The sequence below is a fragment of the Oncorhynchus keta genome, chromosome 28, assembly GCF_023373465.1.
Source record: "Oncorhynchus keta strain PuntledgeMale-10-30-2019 chromosome 28, Oket_V2, whole genome shotgun sequence".
In the NCBI taxonomy this organism is placed as follows: domain Eukaryota; kingdom Metazoa; phylum Chordata; class Actinopteri; order Salmoniformes; family Salmonidae; genus Oncorhynchus; species Oncorhynchus keta.
This window is the reverse complement of record NC_068448.1, coordinates 67,120,903-67,144,744: the sequence shown is the minus strand read 5'-3', so window position 1 is coordinate 67,144,744 and position 23,842 is coordinate 67,120,903. Positions and strand designations below refer to the sequence as shown.

At 46.0% G+C, this 23,842-nt stretch overlaps 1 protein-coding gene across 9 annotated transcripts in view; it reads left to right on the top strand.

Annotated features, from left to right (window-relative positions):
* Positions 1-271: 271 nt before the first annotated feature.
* The window catches only part of atp8a2 (ATPase phospholipid transporting 8A2), a 68,731-nt gene continuing 45,160 nt past the window's right edge, over positions 272-23,842 (top strand). For 2 of the 9 annotated variants that reach the window (XM_052483696.1, XM_052483700.1), the window contains exons 1-12: positions 272-598; positions 6,886-6,999; positions 13,936-14,113; positions 20,538-20,637; positions 20,856-20,954; positions 21,204-21,249; positions 21,415-21,455; positions 22,560-22,633; positions 22,946-23,015; positions 23,095-23,222; positions 23,313-23,424; positions 23,616-23,784. In XM_052483696.1, coding sequence (XP_052339656.1) covers positions 298-598; positions 6,886-6,999; positions 13,936-14,113; positions 20,538-20,637; positions 20,856-20,954; positions 21,204-21,249; positions 21,415-21,455; positions 22,560-22,633; positions 22,946-23,015; positions 23,095-23,222; positions 23,313-23,424; positions 23,616-23,784 — 1,432 coding nt within the window. In that variant the 5' untranslated portion in view covers positions 272-297. Of the gene's footprint in view, positions 599-6,885; positions 7,000-12,701; positions 12,983-13,935; positions 14,114-20,537; positions 20,638-20,855; positions 20,955-21,203; positions 21,250-21,414; positions 21,456-22,559; positions 22,634-22,945; positions 23,016-23,094; positions 23,223-23,312; positions 23,425-23,615; positions 23,785-23,842 lie in introns of those variants that run through there. The other 7 variants (XM_052483697.1, XM_052483702.1, XM_052483701.1 and 4 more) reach the window with 7 other exon arrangements.

Below are 23,842 nucleotides of genomic sequence, written 5' to 3'. Positions count from 1 at the left end.
AATTAGATGAACCTTACACTAAGTAGGACAGTGAGGTTATGATCAAAGATGCACATGTGAAATGGTCATAGTACCGAAGTGCTAATAGCCATATTCCCTAGTAGTTATCTATTTAGCCTACCTCTAAAGTGTTGGCCTTTCTGCGTCTATGGCCCGACTAGGCTTACTGAATTAGGCTATACTTATGCTTGACGTGATATTAGACTTAACTTAGGGCACACACTCAGCTACATGAATGTCCAATTGAAGCAAAGTGAATCAGGATGAAGGAACGAGATTCACGCGAGGATCCTACTTATGCAACGGATCAGGCTTTTTGTGATCTTGGCCGAGGACGCGCGCACGCACAAACACGTCTCACCCCTATGCGCGCTCTCGTCACTGCTGAGCCGACCCATCGCCGTCCCTCGTCCAACGATCGAACATGATTCATCTCCCAGCGAACGCAGCCTTATCCCGGGCCCGCATTCCCCCACTTTGTACGTGAGCCACCGGCATGCCAGCGCCCCGGCCGCCCTCTTCCAGGCCAATACAAACCCCCGGCTCAAGATCAGGATGTACTTCAACCGGCGATCGAAGAAGATCCACAGCGAGGGAGGTAAGCATGACAAGAGGGGCGGAGGCATGTAGCCTATAGTACAGTAGCTTATAGTACAGGCTAGTACAGCTCCATTGGTAGCTATAGGGATCGAACTGGCAGTGACTTGTACATTGCAGTGAGGACTTGGTTCTAATGGCACAATCGGTCCAATTCTATAGGCCTATGCGTGTTATATTAGTGGGGCTATAGGATTGGGATAGCCTTGTTGAGCCCAGGACTGCGACACGGGTGGCGATGCAGCTGCTTATTACGCCTGTCATATACAGTCAGTACAAACAACAGGGCTGTTCTGGTGTTGGCACAGACAGACTCGGGATGGGGGCGCTGCGCTTCAACTGAACCAATTTCCAATGCTTTGTATGATGTATTAATGATGCTGCAGATATGACAGTAAAGCCGGGTAAATGGAGGTTATTGCAGGTGAGCGGGACCGAGTTGTCATGGCCTCACTATAAACAGTGCTCGCACCCATTCTTTGCGCGTAATAGTCTATGTAGGCTAGCCTAGACATAAATGCCTATGTATTTTTCCAAGGAATGTCTTTCTTTTCTCTGGGAGAGTTGTAAATGGTACAGGGTGCATACTGTCAGAATATTACTTTTTTTCTGAGCACGTAAATTAGTTCGGCGGCACTGTGGGAGAGCTTAACACCTTCAATGACTTAAAGGGCACGTGACTATTTAATTGATCTTATTCTAAGCCCCTTGCCGGAAGGCCATCACCTGTTAAAGTCACGCGGAGCCCAGACAGGCGGACACCAGATATGTGCTTTCTAGGCCTATATAGTTGTGCAGCATAATGTTGTTGTTGTTGTTTTGGGGGGGGGCTATTCAATGCACCTTTGTCCCCGAAAAATAAAGGAATGAGTCACAGATGCGCCTTTTGCATTTACAGGGACAGCCGAACACATCGTTGCACTGCACCCTCTACACAGCGCATAGTGATATGTCCACGGACTCTTATGCACACACAGAACGTCCTAGCATGATTATTTGCATTTTGGCTGCGTGAGTGCTATGGGCCAAAATAGGTTTTTGGCCGAGCTGCAAGGATTAAAGGGGGGGAGGTCAGTGTTTTGGGAGATAGCTGGCATCGCGGCAGGGGCAGGTTTGACAGCGATGCCGCTGGAGATGAGAGAACAGTTTGTTTGCTCTTGTGTCTATAGAGGCTTTAGAGGGATTGTCCTGGAAACTTGTGTGGCTGAATGTCCATGAGTGCTGGCACAAGTACATTGTGGGGCTGCTGTGTGTTTGTGTGTGACTGTGCTTTGCCTCCAGCAGGTTCCAGAAATAGAAAGCAGCCAGGGCATATTGTCAGGATAGAGAGAGAGAGAAGCGCCAACTGGGTCAGGTCAAATTGTCTCCAGGCTAGGGATCCCCATCAGAGTGATAGAGATAACAGCATCAATCTGTCTCCAGGCTAGGGATCCCCATCAGAGTGAGAGAGAGAACAGCATCAATCTGTCTCCAGGCTAGGGATCCCCATCAGAGTGAGAGAGAGAACAGCATCAATCTGTCTCCAGGCTAAAGATCCCCATTAGAGTGAAAGGGAGAACAGCATCAATCTGTCTCCAGGCTAAAGATCCCCATCAGAGTGAAAGGGAGAACAGCATCAATCTGTCTCCAGGCTAAAGATCCCCATCAGAGTGAAAGGGAGAACAGCATCAATCTGTCTCCAGGCTAAAGATCCCCATCAGAGTGAAAGGGAGAACAGCATCAATATGGTTTCCATACCTGGACATCACTACTTCAAACCCAAATCATTAGTTAGTTCAGAAAATGTCTCTTACTCTGGGTTAATTAGTGCCGTCAGGAGTCAAGACAGGAAGACACATCAAAGAACAAGCCTTTGTAGACCTACTCTCTCAACAGACTCCACCACACACACACACCGTAGTCCCGTATTACACTCTCCTTCGCCCTCTTGAAGGTGTGTCCGTGTCCCACGTTGCCAGTCACTGTGTTCTTTTGCACCTTCTCAGCTCTTCTTGGTTAACTTCAATCTTTCCCACAATCCTTTTGACCTGGAATTTAGCCATAATCACCCAGGCTGTTACAGCCTGGTGGCCTCACTGGCCTGATCTGTCAAACAGACTGATGACTGACAGATGCGTTTTATTAAACACATGTGCACCACAGGAGGTTGGGAGGACTGGCTCGTGGTCGTGGCAGGAGAAGAGTGATTGGAATGGTATCAAATACACTATATATATACAAAAGTATTTTGACACCCCTTCAAGTTAGTGTATTCAGTTATTTGAGCCACTCCCATTGCTGACAAGTGTATACAATCGAGCACACAGCCATGCAATCTCCATAGACGAATATTGGCAGCAGAATGGCCTTACTGAAGAGCTCAGTGACTTTCAGCGTGGCTGCGTCATAGGATGCCACCTTTCCAACAAGTCAGTTAGGCAAATTTCTGCCCTGCTAGAGCGGTCCCAGTCAACTGTAAGTGCTCTTATTATGAAATAGAAACGTCTAGGAGCAACAACGGGACCGCTCTAGCAGGACGGGACCGCCGAGTAATGAAGCGCTTGCAACGCTCACTAACAAGTTCCAAACTGCCTCTGGAAGCAACGTCAGCACTAGAACTGTTCATCTGGGAGCTTCATGAAATAGGTTTCCATGGCCGAGCAGCCACACACAAGCCTAAGATCACCATGCGCAATGCCGAGCTTTGGCTGGAGTGGTGTAAAGCTCACCGCCATTGGACTCTGGAGCAGTGGAAACGTATTCTCTGGAGTGATGAATCATGCTTCACCATCTTGCAATCTGACAGACGAATCTGGGTTTGGCACATGCCAGGAGAACGCTACCTGCCCCAATGTGTGGTGCCAACTGTAAAATTTGGTGAAGGAGGAATAATGGTCTGGGCTTGTTTTTCATGGTTCGGGCTAGGCCCCTTAGTTCCAGTGAAGGGAAATCTTAAAGCTACAGCATACAATGACATTCTAGACAATTCAGTGCTTCCAACTTTGTGGCAACAGTTTAGGGAAAACCCTTTCCTGCACAGAGCCCAGACCTCAACCCCATTGAAGACCTTTGGGATGAATTGGAACGCTGACTGAGAGCCAGGCTTAATCGGCGAACATCAGCGCCCCACCTCACTAATGCACTTTTGATTGAATGGAAGCTTCTAATGGGAAGCCTTCTCAGGAGAGTGGAGGCTGTTATAGCAGCAAAGGGGAGACCAAGGCAATGTTAATGCCCATGATTTTGGAATGAGATGTTGGACAAGCACGTGTCCACATACTTTTGATAATGTAGTGCACATCAAACACACAGTTTCAATGTGTTTAATGCCATTCCATTTACTCCGTTCCAGCCATTATTATGAGCCGTCCTCCCCACAGCAACCTCCACTGATGTACACACACACACACACACACACACACACACACACACACACACACACACACACACACACACACACACACACACACACACACACACACAGGATGTGAGGGAAAGGGATGAATAAAGAGAATGTCAAGTGTGTGCATGAAGTCCCAAAGTACAAAAGTCCCAAAGGACACATAGATAAGGTGTGTTCTGACAGGAGAGTGGCCTATCCTACATGTGACACATAGATAAGGTGTGTTCTGACAGGAGAGAGTGGCCTATCCTACATGTGACACATAGATAAGGTGTGTTCTGACAGGAGAGAGTGACCTATCCTACATGTGACACATAGATAAGTTGTGTTCTGACAGGAGAGAGTGGCCTATCCTACATGTGACACATAGATAAGGTGTGTTCTGACAGGAGAGAGTGACCTATCCTATATGTGACACATAGGTACGGTGTGTTCTGACAGGAGAGTGACCTATCCTATATGTGACACATAGGTAAGGTGTGTTCTGACAGGAGAGTGACCTATCCTATATGTGACACATAGATAAGGTGTGTTCTGACAGGAGAGAGTGACCTATCATATGTGACACATACAGTGGGGCAAAAAAGTATTTAGTCAGCCAACAATTGTGCAAGTTCTCCCACTTAAAAATATGAGAGGCCTGTAATTTTCATCATAGGCACACTTAACTATGACAGACAAAATGAGAGAAAAAAAATCCAGAAAATCACATTGTAGGATTTTTAATGAATTTATTTGCAAATTATGGTGGAAAATAAGTATTAGATAAGGTGTGTTCTGACAGGAGAGTGACCTATCCTATATGTGACACATAGATAAGGTGTGTTCTGACAGGAGAGTGACCTATCCTATATGTGACACAAAGGTAAAGTGTGTTCTGACAGGAGAGAGTGACCTATCCTATATGTGACACATAGATAAGGTGTGTTCTGACAGGAGAGTGACCTATCCTATATGTGACACAAAGGTAAAGTGTGTTCTGACAGGAGAGAGTGACCTATCCTATATGTGACACATAGATAAGGTGTGTTCTGACAGGAGAGTGACCTATCCTATATGTGACACACAGATAAGGTGTGTTCTGACAGGAGAGAGTGACCTATCCTATATGTGACACATAGATAAGGTGTGTTCTGACAGGAGAGTGACCTATCCTATATGTGACACAAAGGTAAAGTGTGTTCTGACAGGAGAGAGTGACCTATCCTATATGTGACACATAGATAAGGTGTGTTCTGACAGGAGAGTGACCTATCCTATATGTGACACATAGATAAGGTGTGTTCTGACAGGAGAGTGACCTATCCTATATGTGACACACAGATAAGGTGTGTTCTGACAGGAGAGAGTGACCTATCCTATATGTGACACATAGATAAGGTGTGTTCTGACAGGAGAGTGACCTATCCTATATGTGACACAAAGGTAAAGTGTGTTCTGACAGGAGAGAGTGACCTATCCTATATGTGACACATAGATAAGGTGTGTTCTGACAGGAGAGTGACCTATCCTATATGTGACACATAGATAAGGTGTGTTCTGACAGGAGAGAGTGACCTATCCTATATGTGAGACATAGATAAGGTGTGTTCTGACAGGAGAGAGTGACCTATCCTATATGTGACACAGATAAGGTGTGTTCTGACAGGAGAGAGTGACCTATCCTACATGTGATACAAAGATAAGGTGTGTTCTGACAGGAGAGAGTGACCTATCCTACATGTGACACAAAGATAAGGTGTGTTCTGACAGGAGAGAGTGACCTATCCTACATGTGACACAAAGATAATTTGTCTTCTGACAGGAGAGAGTGACCTGTCCTACACGTGCAGAGAGTCCACACTATTAGCTGCTCATGCATTCAAAGCCAAATCTTTACTCTCGAAGGACATATGCTAATCCAAGTGTGAAATCCAGGGATGTATTCTGACGAAGTGTGTGTTCTGCAGGTGAAGTCATGTCAGGTATTGTGAAGGAGTATAGCTGGATCACCCTCTCTGATCTCAGTCCTACAGTGTTTAGAGATTCTCTATTCTATTAACTGGATGCTTCAATTGCAAACCAAACAATGACATGTAAGGGAGATGTGGACAGTTCTTCACTGAGCATTGGGCGACATTACTATTCTGTGTGTACAGTCCCCAAATAAGTGTGGTTTGTTTACCAGGTATAAGGATATAATGAGATAAATCAGGTTTATTGTCTGTGTGTCTGAGGCGGGTCTGTTGGAGACAAATAATTCCTGGTTGTCATGGCTGCTAGGTTGTAAAGGATAATCTAGAGGCGAAAGAAAAGCACACCTATTTAGGCGAGGTGCTGGCTAGCGGAGTGGAACACTTAAAAACATAAAGGAGAACCGCACACTCTAGGAGCTCAGACGAAGACCGCTTGTCTGTCGAAACGTTGGACAGACATATTTTTCCCTCTGAGCTCCTAGAGTGTGCGGCTCTCCTTTATTTTTCTAGGTTGTTAAGGATACCATTTGGGAATAAATGGTCTCTATGGACAGACGTGTGGCCGGTACGGTGAGTATTGTGAGCTGCAGAAAAACTTCAGAAGGCAATGAGACCAGTTGACCACAAAGGAGCAGTGTTGTACAACTGTCATAGGACTCAAGACAATGTCAACCATTTTCCAACAGCATTGACATAGTTTCACAAGCAGAGACACACATACAGTTGACATACGCAAACACACACACACACTCAATTTCAATTGCCTCTTCCAGACTCACACCTGAACTCACCACTCACCTACACACAGACACCCATCATTGACTTACTCATGTGTGTGTGTGTTGTTGTGTGCGCCCGGCCCCGGCCCACAGTGGCGTTACTGACTGACCCTATGTCTTGTGTGTTGTTCTCTCCCGTCCCGCGGCTGGTGGCCCGATCTCTCTCCCCCAGAGCAGTTAGTGTTGACTCTCATTAGGCAGGAGAAGTCTCCTGACCACCTGGACCCAGAGCTGAGCGTCGGCGTGGCCGCCATGCGCTCCCGACTCGCTAACAGGTTTGAAAAAAGTGAGTTGGAGTCTTCTCTTACACAGGCTGGCCTGGCTGGCGCTCCCCACATCTTGGAGTTCACTAGTGCATGCACTGGAATAGTAGCCTATAATGACTAAAGCAGCGGTCGGGGACAATTCTATTTAATGAGTGAATTTCAAATGAGAATTGACCCCGACCCTGGCCTAGAGCACAGTGGTAATCACTAACCCTGATACCAGAGGAACACTACTCTCTAGGACCAGGGCTGGTGACTGCTGGACTCGGCTTGTCTGCCTTTCTGCACAGTCACTGCATGTGCTTGTAGTAAATACACTTGATTAGCATTCACACCAGTGGAGGCTGCTGAGGGGAGAACAGCTCATAAATAATGTCCAGAGTGGAGCGAATGGAATGGCATCAAATACCTGGAAGCCATGTGTTTGATACCATTCCACTGACTCCACTCCAGTCATTACCACAAACCCATACTGTATTGATCACCATGTATTCACTTCACATGATCTAGTACACATTGACAAACACACGCATTTACTATACATACAGACACACAGAACCACATGGTATGCTTGCATACATGTAAATAAAGCACACGTACCCATGTCCCATGCATATGCACATGGCATCCTTTAAGCATGCACATAGATGCATGCATGTGTTTGGGTGTTGACTGTTGAGTTAGATTGGGGAAGAGTGGGTGAGAGCAAGGGAGTAGTTAACTGCATGTTGGGGGACGTTGCATGTGTAAATACAAAATGCGTCACTGCTGTAATTGTGTGTGTGAGTGAACAGTACAGTGTAGTATATGGGATTAAGTATACATGTATATTGCGCGTGTACAATCTCTGGTCTCACCTGTTGGATTATCAGTGTATGGATTAGCAGGTAGGGGAAGTTGCAGAGCAGACAGAGAGAGGATTACTAGCCTGTACTGCAGGAAAGAGGCGCTCCACCGTCTCACCATTCACTCTGTCACTGTAGTAATTGGACAGACTGGCTGTCCTAGCAACCAGCAGACCAGCAGGTCAACCTTAACCAGGAAGTAGACGACTTGACTAGAGGTCACCTTGGGGACAGGAACAGCCATGGCACCTCATAGGGGTCAGGCGGTCAGACGACGCTCCTCCGTCGGTAACGCTATCCTGGACCTCACAATGGGAGGGGGTAGGGGAGGATGTGGGGTGAATTGGGGAACCTCCGATTCACCAAGAATCCTTCAGAGGGTGGGATCTTCAACTGAGCTGTCGAGTTTGTAGTTTGCATGGACTATGTTTTAAGTCATATGACTGACTTTGTATGCCTTTGACTGTACAGTTCACTCTGTTGTACGGATTGTTTTTCCTCTTTTGGGTTGTGACTTTGACTGAGTGTCTCTTTCCGACTCTCACATTAAATCGGTGGTCATTACAATAGCGATGTTTAATACGGTTTGAAACACAAAGCTGCCGGACCGGCTAAATGCTGGTGTATAATAAGCGCTGAGGGAGCTGCAGTGATAGTGTGACATCTGAGTGGTGGCGTGGCTGCGCCACAGAGGCACGGTGTCTGCTGAAATAAGGCACCAGTCATACAGGAAAGAGAGAGGATGAATTATGCAGCCTCCCTCTATCCATTATTTAGAATAGCGCCTTGCTTTATAGCCATGAAAGGCTGGCACGGGACCAGGTAACACGGACCAGGTAGTGACCTTAAGGGTTGAGGGGTCAACCCAGAGCCAAACTAAGGGACTGAGCTAGTACAGTAAAGATGGTCGGATTGAGCTATTGATGCATTTTGAGAGGGGGGTGATTAAACAGGACTCTACCAGGTATATGTATTTTTGATTGCATGTGTGGTTATATCAAGATGAGAGTAGTTTTACCGGCCTTTTACAAGGTCATTCATATTTTGCTGAACACGCACAAACGTGCACTACATTGCACCCGACACTCAAAATATTTGCACACAGGCTACCCACCGTTCTGTATTAACCAATGAAGAATCAGTCTGGTATGGCACTCGAGGGAGAAGCTTTAGGGCCTCCCGTTTTAAAGTTTATAGAAGGGTGTGATTTTTGAGAACATCTCCATATGCTGAAGTATGCTGTTAAATAAAGTCTTGCCGTCCTAAACAAGTTCTGTTTGAGTATTCTTGGAGTCCGTCAACTCTTCAGTAATGAGTTATGGTGGTGACGGTGCTTCTGGTTCTGATCCATCAGGGAGGAGGATCACAGAGCATTGATCTGCTCATGGACATATCAGAGCTGTAGCAGGCTGCTGAGATGGTCAATATTGATCTGCTAGGAATAAAATGTAGAGTAAAGAGGAGAGTGAGAGTAGGAAGAGAGAGGTAGGTAGAGTGGGAAGAGATATGGATGAGTGGAAGTATACCGTAAGGACGGAGAGACGTAGGTAGAGTGGGAAGAGATATGGATGAGTGGAAGTATACCGTAAGGACGGAGAGAGGTAGGTAGAGTGGGAAGAGATATGGATGAGTGGAAGTATACCGTAAGGACGGAGAGAGTTAGAGTGGGGAGAGATATGGATGAGTGGAAGCATACCGTAAGGACGGAGAGAGGTAGGTAGAGTGGGAAGGGATATGGATGAGTGGAAGTATACTGTAAGGACGGAGAGAGGTAGGTAGAGTGGGAAGAGATATGGATGAGTGGAAGTATACCGTAAGGACGGAGAGAGGTAGAGTGGGAAGAGATATGGATGAGTGGAAGCATACCTTAAGGACGGAGAGAGGTAGAGTGGGAAGAGATGTGGAAGTATACCGTAAGGACGGAGAGAGGTAGAGTGGGAAGAGATATGGATGAGTGGAAGTATACCGTAAGGACGGAGAGAGGTAGAGTGGGAAGAGATATGGATGAGTGGGAAGAGATATGGATGAGTGGAAGTATACCGTAAGGACGGAGAGAGTTAGAGTGGGAAGAGACATGGATGAGTGGAAGTATACCGTAAGGACGGAGAGAGTTAGAGTGGGAAGAGATATGGATGAGTGGAAGTATACCGTAAGGACGGAGAGAGGTAGAGTGGGAAGAGATATGGATGAGTGGAAGTATACCGTAAGGACGGAGAGAGGTAGGTAGAGTGGGAAGAGATATGGATGAGTGGAAGTATACCGTAAGGACGGAGAGAGTTAGAGTGGGAAGAGATATGGATGAGTGGAAGTATACCGTAAGGACGGAGAGAGTTAGAGTGGGAAGAGATATGGATGAGTGGAAGTATACCGTAAGGACGGAGAGAGTTAGAGTGGGAAGAGATATGGATGAGTGGAAGTATACCGTAAGGACGGAGAGAGTTAGAGTGGGGAAATGGAGGAAACACAAAAAAACACTAAACAAACACAAAAACATGCTGGGTTGTTAGGATGACCCAACTGCTGGCTGGCAGGCATTGGGTCACTTAATTGGGTTGTTTTCTGTAGACCTTTCCTGCAGTCAAATGACCTAGTGGCCTCATGGGTGGAATGTTGTGAATATTTTTCTTAATTAATGGCAATTAACAGTTTTGTTATATTTCAGTCTTCTGTGATGTGTAAAATTGGGATGCAAACTCAAAATGTAATACATTTCAACTATCTATGACATGGTACAGGTGTCTTCTTTTTTTAAGCTCATAACCATGTGTGTGAGGTGTATACTTTTGTTTCAAAGTAGATATGTTTAAGACTACCAAGAAACACTGTGACCCTTATTTGCCCATTGCAGTAAAAGGTTAGAAATAACAAGGTTGGGTTGTTGATGCTGGGTTATAGGGATATGACCCAGCGGGTCAGATCAGAAGACTGGGTGTGCTGCTTATTAGGGGTGTGGCTTTCAGATAGTTATTTTTGGCCACCTGCAAGAGTAAATTGAAATCCTGTTAATCTGTTTTGCTGTATTGTTATCACATTGGAGTCAGGGGTGTGTGCAGGGTTTGGTTCCAGACCAGCTCTACAACACCTGATTAAACTTACCCAACTTATCCTAGGGGATGTGTGAACATCACTTCTCCGCCATGTGTCCCCCCTTGCCCTGCCGAATAGCGAGCTCTTCAGAGGCGCTGACTGGTAAAGACTGTGAGAAGGCGATCACGTGTGCTAGCAAGGCAGAGGTCCTGGGTTTGAGCCTCGCTGTGAGCCGTATCAGGAGGAAGTGGTACTCGCTAAGCAAGCAGCGTGATGTCCATTACACCCGTACACACCGTGGCACCTGTAGTAGTTCTTATGTTCCTTCCGTCGTGCCAGATGCTTACCTGATATGCCTGGCAAGACCTTGCGGTGATCTCCCCTCCTAAACATGTGTCACTGTCTACATTCCAGTGGAAAACAGGAGGTGCCTGAATATTGATGCTATCAAGGGCTTTCATGACCTGGGCCTTTTGACTGGGTCATTTCATCCAAGTCACTTCACAGTAGAGCCCTGCACGGGCATGAATTTTAAGCTCCAGCACTACCCATGCTGAAACGTTCAGGCCCTACCCTACCCAAGTGTAACAGTATAATTTTTTAAACCGTCCCCTCGCCCATACCCGGGCGCGAACCAGGGACCTTCTGCACACAACGACAACAGTCACCCTCGAAGCATCGTTACCCATCGCTCCACAAAAGCCGCGGCCCTTGCAGAGCAAGGGGAACTAGTACTTCAAGGTCTCAGAGCAAGTGACGTAACCGATTGAAACGCTATTTAGCGCACACCGCTAACTAAGCTAGCCATTTCACATCCGTTACACAAGGACAATTGCTTCTGCCAAATTTAAGGCCCTGCCCGAAACCTGAAATCAGAAATAACTTCCTCCGATAGTAAAACCATTAGCTGCTCCTCTCTGTCCCTGCGCTCTGGTCATGGCAGCTCTGAGTCTGTGAGTATCTATAGCAACAGCTCTGTTTGGGCTGCTCTGCTCAATGAAGAGACATGAGGACTTAGCCAGCTATACTTTTCGTCACTCTAAACCCCAACAAAACTCAAGGAACATGATTATTTTCTGTGAAATAATCTCTCCTGTTTGAAGCACTTCTGACACCACGTTATGATCTTAGTCAGATATAACTGTACTGCGCATCAGAGCACGAGCAAATGGCTCAGCTTCAAAATGTCAGTGATCAATTTAGTGATACCTGAGCCCTGCCTGTACCCTAGTTACCCTCAATGTATAATATCTGGGCCCATCGGGCTGGGGTCGGGTATCAGACGTCTACTTCACAGGCTATACAGCAATAACCGAGTAATGTTAATAGGTTGAAATATACGGTTATAGAACTGGGACCGGGGCTCTCTCTATGTTGGCTGTGACACATTGATAGGCCTCTCTGGGGAAATGATCTCCCTATTCTAACATTCAATATAGTGGAAACCACCTCTTATTTGTCTGAATTATTGATGGAAGAATGGCTGTTTTTATTTCCAGAACCACACAGCGATCCAGACAGGGCCCATTCTTGTAAGAATTGATTGCCAATTGTATTGCTGGTGAGGTTTGGTATAGCACCTGAAGTTAGTTAGACATTGAGCTGCAGTAGGGCCAATATTGCAGCTTGTTCCTATGACTTCATATAGCCTGCACTGAATAGTGAATGTCGACTGAACCTCATAAACCCCCAGAAAACGGTCTGGGAAACTGAGGATAGTGATCTCATGATGAATGACTCGTCCCCTTTCAAGTGTAATTTAAACTGGTAAACCGAGCCTGCAATGTCAGACTACAGACACAATACCAGTCTCGGGGGCTACTGTCCCTTTAAATACGAGCCCTCAGCCCGCCCTCGGACGGGAACACGGTAGTCAAGGCTCCACGAGAGATTGGGGCCGTTGTCTGGTGTCGAAGCATCATCTAATCCACCTTGCAGAGAGACCATTTTTCAAAGCCTTCTCTAGACCGCCAGAGAAGGCCCGATGAAACGGAGGCGGCGAAGGTCTGTGTGCTTGCTTGGGCTATTCTCACAAGCAGTCGGGAGCTTCCCGGACAGCGAGGCCAAGGGAGAGGAGACGAGTGACGGGCGTGCTCCATCTGTCCTCACCGGGGCTTGTTGTGCCAGCTGGGTAAACTATTCCGTCACGTCCAAAGCAGATTGTCTCGATCTCCCCCCTCCATTATTTAGCGCAGCCCGATGACAGAAAATGTTCCTCTGATGCTCAGTGGGTGTGCAAGTCGTGCTGATCGCAGCTTGGCCTTGATTTTATATGAGAAAACTACAAAGGAGGGGGGACTCCGTAGGCAGTGCAAACGCGGAGCGAATTATGCAGCGTCGGTTCGGGTTCTTTGCTTGGGTGATAATGCTGGTGCACTATGCGCACATAGGGCGATGTAACAAGTCCCGCTGTTTGATAAACAAATACACAATGTTTCCGCGCCGATGAAAGGAGTCAAACTCACGGTGTTTGTTTGACCATTGTGCATCCCTCATCACATTCTATACAAGGGGACCTGTGGGCGTCGAGCGGCTTGTGTGTGTATTGGTGATGGAGCTATGGCATGGCAATTCCATGGTAACAGAGTGATGCTGAGACTCACTTTAAAATGGATATCAAACAAAAACCAATTAAGGCAAAGTTAAGCAAACCATACAACTATGCACAAGCACTAATTAACCATTTCCTGCGAAAATTTTACAAAACACCGTTTACTTGAAGACGGCACAAACAGTAGAAATAGGCATTCTGTTATAAAACTACACTGTTCTTCAAGTAAATGTTTTTGTTAAAAGTTCAGTGACTTGGTTAAAGTAACTTAGCAATAATTATTTTTAGTTTGACATTTTAAAGTATTAAAAAATCGAAGTCTCAGCATCACTCTTTTGGAATTGCCCAGCACCGAGCGAGGCAGCGCACTGAAAGAAGAGGGGCTGTTTAGAACGGGGAGGTGGGGACGTCATTGACATCGACCGCCAGCTTACATCCGCATACAATAGCCCTACCTGTTTCTGCCCTCCACTTTTGAACTGTAAACCATGTCTCTTACGTCTCTCCCTGTCTCCCACACACACTTACCCTAGCCTCGCCTCTCTCCCATCAATCGAACGGTGCAGGAACCTCTTGTTCATCCGCCGGCTACCGCAAGGCAGATGATGAGATGTCCGGGACTACTTCGCAGGCAGATCCCATAGATGCTACGGCGCGGACGATTCTGCTAAACCAACCTCAGAACACCAAGTTCTGTGACAACCATGTCAGGTAAGATTTCACCTGGCTACAGCATCATAATCATCAAGTTACTGAATACAGACTTGAATTGCCTTTCCAGACAAGTTGTGATATTATAATTGCCTACAATAGTTGATAGTTTTAGGGATTTATTTTCACATATATATTTTTTGTTAAATAGCTTTTGTGATAGGCTATATGAGTTAATGGTCCAGTTATAGACTAGTAAAGGAGGGTTGTAAATTCTCATCAATTATGTGTTGGATGGGCGGCATCAACAGGTTGTTTTTAAGATCAGTGCATCTGAGGAAAGTGCTTAACATTACCATTTACTGTTGTTAATCAATAATACCGCATGCATTTTAAAACAAGCACTGAAGGTAAAGTAACTACAGTGAGTTTGTAGATGTTAATAGAAGCTCCTCCGGTACTAATGGTAGGCTACATTAACAATGTATGAATAGAATAGTTATCCTTGAATTGTCTCTAAATCTAATAAGGCATTCTGTAGTGGGGTCCAGGTCTGGTCACCGATCAGGTTACTATGTGCTGTCCTGATCAGATGAAACAAACAACCTTCTCACATTACATTTTAAAATGCCAAAGCCCAGAGTTTTGACTTCAATTCAATACATTTTTATTGGCCTACTCTTAATTTGGGAGATTGTGGTAAGCAGGGGATCCAGCCTTGCTTGTTTACAGTGCCGATCTCTAAAGCGATAGCTTTCACTACTAATTAGTGAATGTTCTGGTGTGTGCCCATCTCTTGTGGGCAGAGATGGGCAGCATGTATTTGAAATTAGTATTTGAATTACTTCTGAGTATTTTGTAATTTGAATTACACTTGGCTGAACTACACTCCAATGTATTTTTCTTTTTAAATACTGTGATTTGTTTTTTCCAAATACAAATGACTTTTCTATGCATCTTCTATATATTTGGTCCCCCTTTCACCCTGCATTGGTATCAGAAGTCTGATGTCATGAAAGCGTCTGCTAAATCAACTAAATGTACAGTTGAAGTCGGACGTTTACATACACTTAGGTTGGAGTCCTTAAACTCGTTTTACAACCACTCCACAAATGTCTTGTTAACAAACTATAGTTTTGGCAAATCTACTTTGTGCATGACACAAGTCATTTTTCCAACAATTGTTTACAGACAGATTATTTCACTTATAACTCACTGTATCACAATTCCAGTGGGTCAGAAGTTTACATACACTAAGGTGACTGTGCCTTTAAACAATTGGGAAAATCCCAGAAAACAATGGCATGGCTTTAGAAGCTTCTGATAGACAAATAGACATCATTTGAGTCAATTGGAGGTGTACCTGTGAATGTATTTCTAATCAAAAGAAATCAGCCAAGACCTCAGAAAAAAACCTTGAAGTCTGGTTCATCCTTGGGAGAAATTTCCAAACGCCTGAAGGTACCACGTTCATCTGTACAAACAATAGTACGCAAGTACACTGCTCAAAAAAATAAAGGGAACACTAAAATAACACATCTTAGATCTGAATGAATGAAATATTCTTATTAAATACTTTTTTCTTTACATAGTTGAATGTGCTGACAACAAAATCACACAAATTTTCAATGGAAATTAAAATGTATCAACCCATGGAGGTCTGGATTTGGAGTCACACTCAAAATTAAAGTGGAAAACCACACTACAGGCTGATCCAACTTTGATGTAATGTCCTTAAAACAAGTCAAAATGAGGCTCAGTAGTGTGTGTGGCCTCCACGTGCTTGTATGATCTCCCTACAACGCCTGGGCATGTTCCTGATGAGGTGGCGGATGGTCTCCTGAGGGATCTCCTCCCAGACCTGGACTAAAGCATCCGCCAACTCCTGGACAGTCTGTGGTGCAACGTGGCGTTGGTGGATGGAACGAGACATGATGTGCTCAATTGGATTCAAGTCTGGGGAACGGGAGGGCCAGACCATAACATCAATGCCTTCCTCTTGCAGGAACTGCTGACACACTCCAGCCACATGAGGTCTAGCATTGTCTTGCATTAGGAGGAACCCAGGGCCAACCGCACCAGCATATGGTCTCACAAGGGGTCTGAGGATCTCATCTCGGTACCTAATGGCAGTCAGGCTACCTCTGGCGAGCACATGGAGGGCTGTGCGGCCCCCCAAATAAATGCCACCCCACACCATGATTGTCTCACCGCCAAACTGGTCATGCTGGAGGATGTTGCAGGCAGCAGAACATTCTCCATGGCGTCTCCAGACTCTGTCACATGTGCTTAGTGTGAACCTGCTTTCATCTGTGAAGAGCACAGGGCGCCAGTGGCGAATTTGCCTATCTTGGTGTTCTCTGGCAAATGCCAAACATCCTGCACGGTGTTGGGCTGTAAGTACAACCCCCACCTGTGGACGTCGGACCCTCATACCACCCTCATGGTGTCTGTTTCTGACCGTTTGAGCAGACACATGCACATTTGTGGCCTGCTGGAGGTTATTTTGCAGGGTTCTGGCAGTGCTCCTCCTGCTTCTCCTTGCATAAAGGCGGAGGTAGCGGTCCTGCTGCTGGGTTGTTGCCCTCCTACGGCCTCCTCCACGTCTCCTGATGTACAGGCCTGTCTCCTGGTAGCGCATCACATGTTCTGGACACTACGCTGACAGACACAGCAAACCTTCTTGCCACAGCTCGCATTGATGTGCCATCCTGGATGAGCTGCACTACCTGAGCCACTTGTGTGGGTTGTAGACTCCGTCTCATGCTACCAATAGAGCGAAAGCACCACCAGCATTCAAAATTGACCAAAACATCAGCCAGGAAGCATAGGAACTGAGAAGTGGTCTGTGGTCACCACCTGCAGAACCACTCCTTTATTGGGGATGTCTTGCTAATTGCCTATAATTTCCACCTGTTGTCTATTCCATTTGCACAACAGCATGTGAAAATTATTGTCAATCAGTGTTGCTTCCTAAGTGGACAGTTTGATTTCACAGAAGTGTGATTGCCTTGGAGTTACATTGTGTTGTTTAAGTGTTCCCTTTATTTTTTTGAGCAGTGTATAAACACCATGGCCACGCAGCCGTCATACTGCCCTGGAAGGAGACGCGTTCTGTCTCCCAGAGATGAATGAAACTTTGGTGCGAAAAGTGCGAATCAATCTCAAAACAACAGCAAAGGACCTTGTGAAGATGCTGGAGGAAATGGGTACAAAAGTATCTATGTCCTATATCAACATAACCTGAAAGGCCACTCAGCAAGGAAGAAGCCACTGCTCCAAAACCGCCATAAAAAAGCCAGACTACGTTTTGCAACTGCACATGGGGACAAAGATCGTACTTTTTTTGAGAAATGTTCTCTGGTCTGATGAAACAAAAATAGAACTGCTTGGCCATAATGACCATCGTTATGTTTGGAGGAAAAGGGAGGAGGCTTGCAAGCCGAAGAACACCATCCCAACCGTGAAGCACGGGGGTGGCAGCATCATGTTGTGGGGGTGCTTTGCTGCAGGAGGGTCTGGTGCACTTCAAAAATAGATGGCATCATGAGGGAGGAAAATTATGTGGATATATTGAAGCAACATCTCAAGACATCAGTCAGGAAGTTAAAGCTTGGTTTCAAATGGGTCTTTCAAATGGACAATGACCCCAAGCATACCTCCAAAGTTGTGGCAAAATGGCTTGGAGTGGCCATCACAAAACCTTGACCTCAATCCTATAGAAAATGTGTTGGCAGAACTGAAAAAGTGTGTGCGAGCAAGGAGGCCTACAAACCTGACTGTTACACCAGCTCTGTCAGGAAGAATGGGCCAAAATTCACCCAACTTATTGTGGGAAGCTTGTGGAAGCCTACCTGAAACATTTGACCCAAGTTAAACAATTGACAGGCAATGCTACCAAATACTAATTGAGTGTATGTAAACATCTGACCCACTGGGAATGTGATGAAATAAATAAAAGCTGAAATAAAAAATTCTCTCTCCTATTATTCTGACATTTCACATTCTTAAAGTGGTGATCCAAACTGACATAAGACAGGGAATTTTTACTTGGATTAAATGTCAGGAATTGTGAAAAACTGAGTAAATGTATTTGGCTACGGTGTATGTAACCTTCTGACTTCAACTGTATATGTAAAAATGAACAATTGCAAAGCATGCTGAGTATTATTCTAATGAGCTCTGCCCCGAAACAATACACGGTGTGCTTTGCAGTTCATTTTCACATATACATGTTGGTCATTAAGCAGGCATGCTCAACTAAGGTAGATCAACAACACATCAGTTATAGCAAGTAAAACGTTTTTGTAATCGATACTGAGACTGTTGTTGATGTTCGGGTTGGCTACTTGCAAATTGATTTTTGTAAACAAAATATGTATTTTGTCATGTAGTTTATTTTGATACATTGATATTCATGGTATTTTGTATCTGTATTTTATCATTGTATTATGTCATTTGTGCCCATCCCTGCTTGTGGGCGGGACTGAGGGCAGTGCCCAAACGGAATCTGCATCTGTGGGGAATCTCTTATCATTAGTGTCCCAGATGACTGCTGTATATTCGGTGGTGACAATGACTATGGAGCTATACATGTTAAGTTGTGTAGCCTTGCAAACCAGTCCAATAGCATTATGTTTTGGTTCAATTTGACACCGTCACAGTACCAATGAATTGTTTACATGTATTTTTACACCCCATGCGCACATTTATTTCTGTTGCCTTTTAAGAGGATACGGGATGAATACAGTTGGGTACGTTCCAGGACATTCTGTATAAAAATGTAGAAATGCATGGTGAATAATAGATATGCTTCTCTCATGTATATTAAGTACCCATGTCAGCTCTATCGGCAACAGTTAGGATGTTACGCCCTCCTGGACATTACCCTGGCGCCTATACAATCCAGCAGGTTCTAGTTACGTGGGTAGAAGCCTGTCGTCAGGCGTTAAACGCACCTCATCGATCTGTCTTTACTGTCAGGAGATTCAATTCTGCTCTGAAGCAGGCCTATTTCAGGTCCGTTAATGAGATTAAGACGGGCCTTCGCCAACTCGTTTTATTGGATCACCAGGCTTTTCCTGGCCTGTGATTGGACAGTCTGGCATTGGAGACATGCCCTTTGATGTCCCATTGTTCCCATATGTCTTTAGTTGAAAGCTTCACTGCTCCTATTGAATACTGAGATTAAATTCCTATAGCCCCTCTTCTCTTTTCATCCTCCTCTTTTCTACCTTCAAGTCATCTTTCATTCACAGCCCTGTGTCTCTGTGTAAATCTACTCCATCTGTCAATCAGTCACCACAGCCGCTATGAACAAATACTTAGCTTAGATGTTGTCCGTAGGCACAGATCTAGGATCCGCTTACACTCGCCTATTTCCTAACCTTAGAGTGTGTGGTTTTGGGCTTGTCTCCAAGGAGATGCTGACGTGTTGGAGGATTTAGATACAGTGAGACACACACACCAACACAATCACGTACACATAAACACACGTTTGAGTTAGCTATATTGGCCAGGATAAAGACAGACCCTGAACTGAAGGCTGATTTTGAGTTATTTTAGTCTCTTATAGCTGCTGGCTATTATCAAGGCTAATCAATGCTGTTATCTGATCAATACAGGTGATCGACTGACAAGGTTTGCCTGTTTGGGAGGTTTGGTCTAAATATAAAGCTTTGAACAGTGACGTTCGGTTCATTTGCGAGGATGTGAAGGTGTGCAGCCCATAATAGATTATTTTATGTTTTTGTGCTCGAGCATGTTTAAATCTAATTGTGTAGTCTCTCTAATGGGGTTTCAAGTGCATCGATAATCTGCTATCTGTGGAGAAGGGATTGAAGAAGAGATTGACACTTTAGTGACTACCTCTGTTTTACACTGGAGACCGCAGAGGTGGTTTCTTCCAAAGGAAATCAAACTCAATTTTTGTCTTTTTCAATCCGATATAGGGGGATTTGTCTTTTGGTGTGCTGATTTAGTGCCCAATTCAATCACATCCGCTTTAGCCGACATATCCATAGTGGTTGTTCTGGCGACGTCGGAGGTGGAACCGCATTAGAGCTGTCCAATCCACAAGCAGCTCCGTGCGGTAGGCTATTGCAGACACTGCCATTGGATGAACAGAGACGTGTTAGTAACAATCCCATGCAGCCTCTACACCTCCATTAGGCTCGTATAAATCTTTGACATTTTTTTTCATAATTAAACAAAATAATATTTTCGATATGCTATACAGCCTACACTTTCTCATTCTGAACTTCTAACGCGAGTGGGAGGGGTGTGACTTCGTGACAACCACACGAGCAGCTGCTTACCGATTTGACAGCTCTTATCGCAGTTACACCTCCGACAATGCCAAAACACCAGCTATGCGGGTATCTGCTATTGCCGGTTAACGCTTGATCGGATTGACTCCCAGCCTTATTGTGTTTCATTACTGTGGAGACTAACCCTGTGATATCCCTGTGTCCCTCCTCCTCAGTACCACTAAGTACGGGGTGTTTACCTTCCTGCCTCGTTTCCTATACGAGCAGATCCGCCGCGCTGCCAACGCCTTCTTCCTCTTCATCGCCCTAATGCAGGTAGACCACGCCCACAAGTACAATGGGTTTACTCGAGGGTGCAACGTTATAGAGCATTCACATAGAAATGTGTTATCTAGATAAGATATGATTCTCTTTCATGTAAAACTATGAAACGAAACGTCTCTATTCATAATATTTCTATCTGTAACCTGCACTGACAACTTGACCACACCCTCAGCCTTTCCTCGACGTTGTGTCTGTGTTCTTCTTGTCAGCAAATCCCTGATGTGTCTCCTACGGGTCGTTACACCACCCTGGTACCACTCATCTTCATCCTCAGTGTGGCCGGGATCAAAGAGATCATAGAGGACTATGTAAGTAGGACGGACACAGAGCGACAGCCATCAACAGACACGGCTCAAGAACCAGCTCACAACTCACAGCTCAACAGACACAGCTCAACAGACACAGCTCAACAGACACAGTTCAGCTCCCCTGCTGTGGAACAACACCTCCTCTGTTCCAAAACAATGTCTTAGCCAGCGCAGTGCCGTTTTGGTGCGTTTTAATGTGAAAGAAAGTGAGACTCATAAGGAACTAACAAACCCTCTGTCTCTTTACAGCAAAGACACAAGGCAGACAACACAGTCAACAATAAAAAGACCACAGGTATTGGACGATTGTGTGTTTGCGTATGCATGAGTGTGCCTGTGTCAGTCAGTTTTATTTGGATGAGTGAATAACTAGTTTAAGAGAATAGACAATTGTGCTTAAGAAAGGATGAACAGTGTATGAAGTGTCTAGGCTAATGGCTCTGTTGTCATTGTGTCTCAGTTCTGAGGAATGGAGCCTGGCAGACCGTCATATGGAAACAGGTACCATTGCCCTCATCCCCTCCACAGCCTGTCTGACTAGTGGTTACAGATAAAGACCAGAGTTCTTTCCGTACCGCACGACCTGAATGGGGAAAACTCCGAACTCAAGTTGCAGCCTATAACTCGGGCCCAGAGTTTTTCCTGATCAGGTTATCTGGTGAAGGAGAACTCATGGCCCTAGTTAGGAAGACTTCATGGCACATTATTTACCTCTCCAGAATGTTCTGGCGTCTTTCTCCACATTGATTAATATCCCCTGTATCTCATGTCCTTGCTTTGACTGAGGGAAGCATCAGATATGAAAATCCACTGTAAAGCTACTTGCTGCTCACTGTCACTTTCTCTCTCCCTCCACCAACCCTCTCTGCCTCCACCATCCCTCTCTGCCTCCACCATCCCTCTCTGCCTCCACCAACCCTCTCTGCCTCCACCAACCCTCTCTGCCTCCACCATCCCTCTCTGCCTCCACCATCCCTCTCTGCCTCCACCATCCCTCTCTGCCTCCACCATCCCTCTCTGCCTCCACCATCCCTCTCTGCCTCTACCATCCCTCTCTGCCTCTACCAACCCTCTCTGCCTCCACCAACCCTCTCTGCCTCCACCAACCCTCTCTGCCTCCACCAACCCTCTCTGCCTCCACCAACCCTCTCTGCCTCCACCAACCCTCTCTGCCTCCACCAACCCTCTCTGCCTCCACCATCCCTCTCTGCCTCCACCATCCCTCTCTGCCTCCACCAACCCTCTCTGCCTCCACCAACCCTCTCTGCCTCCACCAACCCTCTCTGCCTCCACCAACCCTCTCTGCCTCCACCAACCCTCTCTGCCTCCACCAACCCTCTCTGCCTCCGCCAACCCTCTCTGCCTCCGCCAACCCTCTCTGCCTCCGCCAACCCTCTCTGCCTCCGCCATCCCTCTCTCCCTCCGCCATCCCTCTCTGCCTCCACCAACCCTCTCTGCCTCCACCAACCCTCCCTTCTTTCCCTCTTCTCCTGCTTCACATTCTCTTGCACTTCTCTCTTCCCCTCTCTTTGCACCTACCCACCCACCCTGTTCTCATTTTCGTTCTCTCCTCCCGCTGTTGCATTGCTGCGTCCTGGCCACAAGGTGGCAGTAGGAGACATAGTGAAGGTGACCAATGGGCAGCATCTTCCAGCTGACATGGTCATAGTGTCCTCCAGGTTGGTTTGCGGTGACATTGTGTGATGTCACCATTATGTTTGATCAGGGCTGTTCAATTCTAGTCCTGGAGGGCCAAAACACTTCTGGTTTTTGTTTCCACCTGGTAGTTAAATTGCACTCACCTGGTATCCCAGGTCTGAATTAGTCCCTTATTAGACGGGGTTGAAAACCAGAAGGGTTTCGGCACTCCAGGACCGACATCGAACAGCCCTGTGTTTTGATAAAAGTTTCAATATTTTAAATTTGCCTGTTGCATAGATGAATGTGGAAGTGAATGATGTGGTAAAGTTGGACTCCATCCCTCTCCACAGTGAGCCTCAGGCCATGTGTTACACTGAGACCTCCAACCTGGATGGAGAAACCAACCTGAAGATCAGACAGGTGAGACGTGTGTTAGGAATGACCCTGAAGGTGTGTGTATTTTATCAGTGTACCTGCTCTAACTGAGTGTGTGTTTCAGGGTCTCACTCACACAGCTGGTCTCCAGTCTCTGGAGGAGCTGATGGGTCTCTCTGGCCGTCTGGAGTGTGAAGAGCCCAACCGACACCTGTATGACTTCACTGGGACCCTACGGCTGGACAACCAAAAGTACTGAACACACACTCTCATCTGAACACACACCTAACATAGAATTACATTTTCATCCTCAACCTGATTGTCACTGTTCTCTCTCTCCAGTGCGGTTCCTCTTGGTCCTGACCAGGTGCTACTGAGAGGTGCCCAGCTCAGAAACACACAATGGGTTGTAGGAATTATAGTCTACACTGGACATGACTCCAAACTGATGCAGGTTAGCCATTTCAAGCCTTTGTGGTCCAAACCTAACTCGAACCGTAGTCTTGAATCAAGCCAATCTTACCTCTACAAAGCAGTAGAGCTTGGTGTTCCTTCTCCACTGCTTTCTTTTGAGTTAGTGTGTCATTTTGGGTGTTTTGTAGTTCCACATGAAGGATGTAATAATGTGGTGAATGTTCCTTCCAGAACTCGACCAAGGCCCCTCTGAAGCGTTCTAACGTGGAGCGGGTGACCAACGTCCAGATCCTGGTGCTGTTCTGCATCCTCCTGGTGATGGCGCTAGTGAGCTCTATAGGAGCCTCCATCTGGAACAAACAACACACTGAGGAGGCCTGCTGGTACCTGTCACGCGCCGGTGAGAATACACTCACTCACTCTCTCATGGGTGGACACACACACACATGCGTTATTCA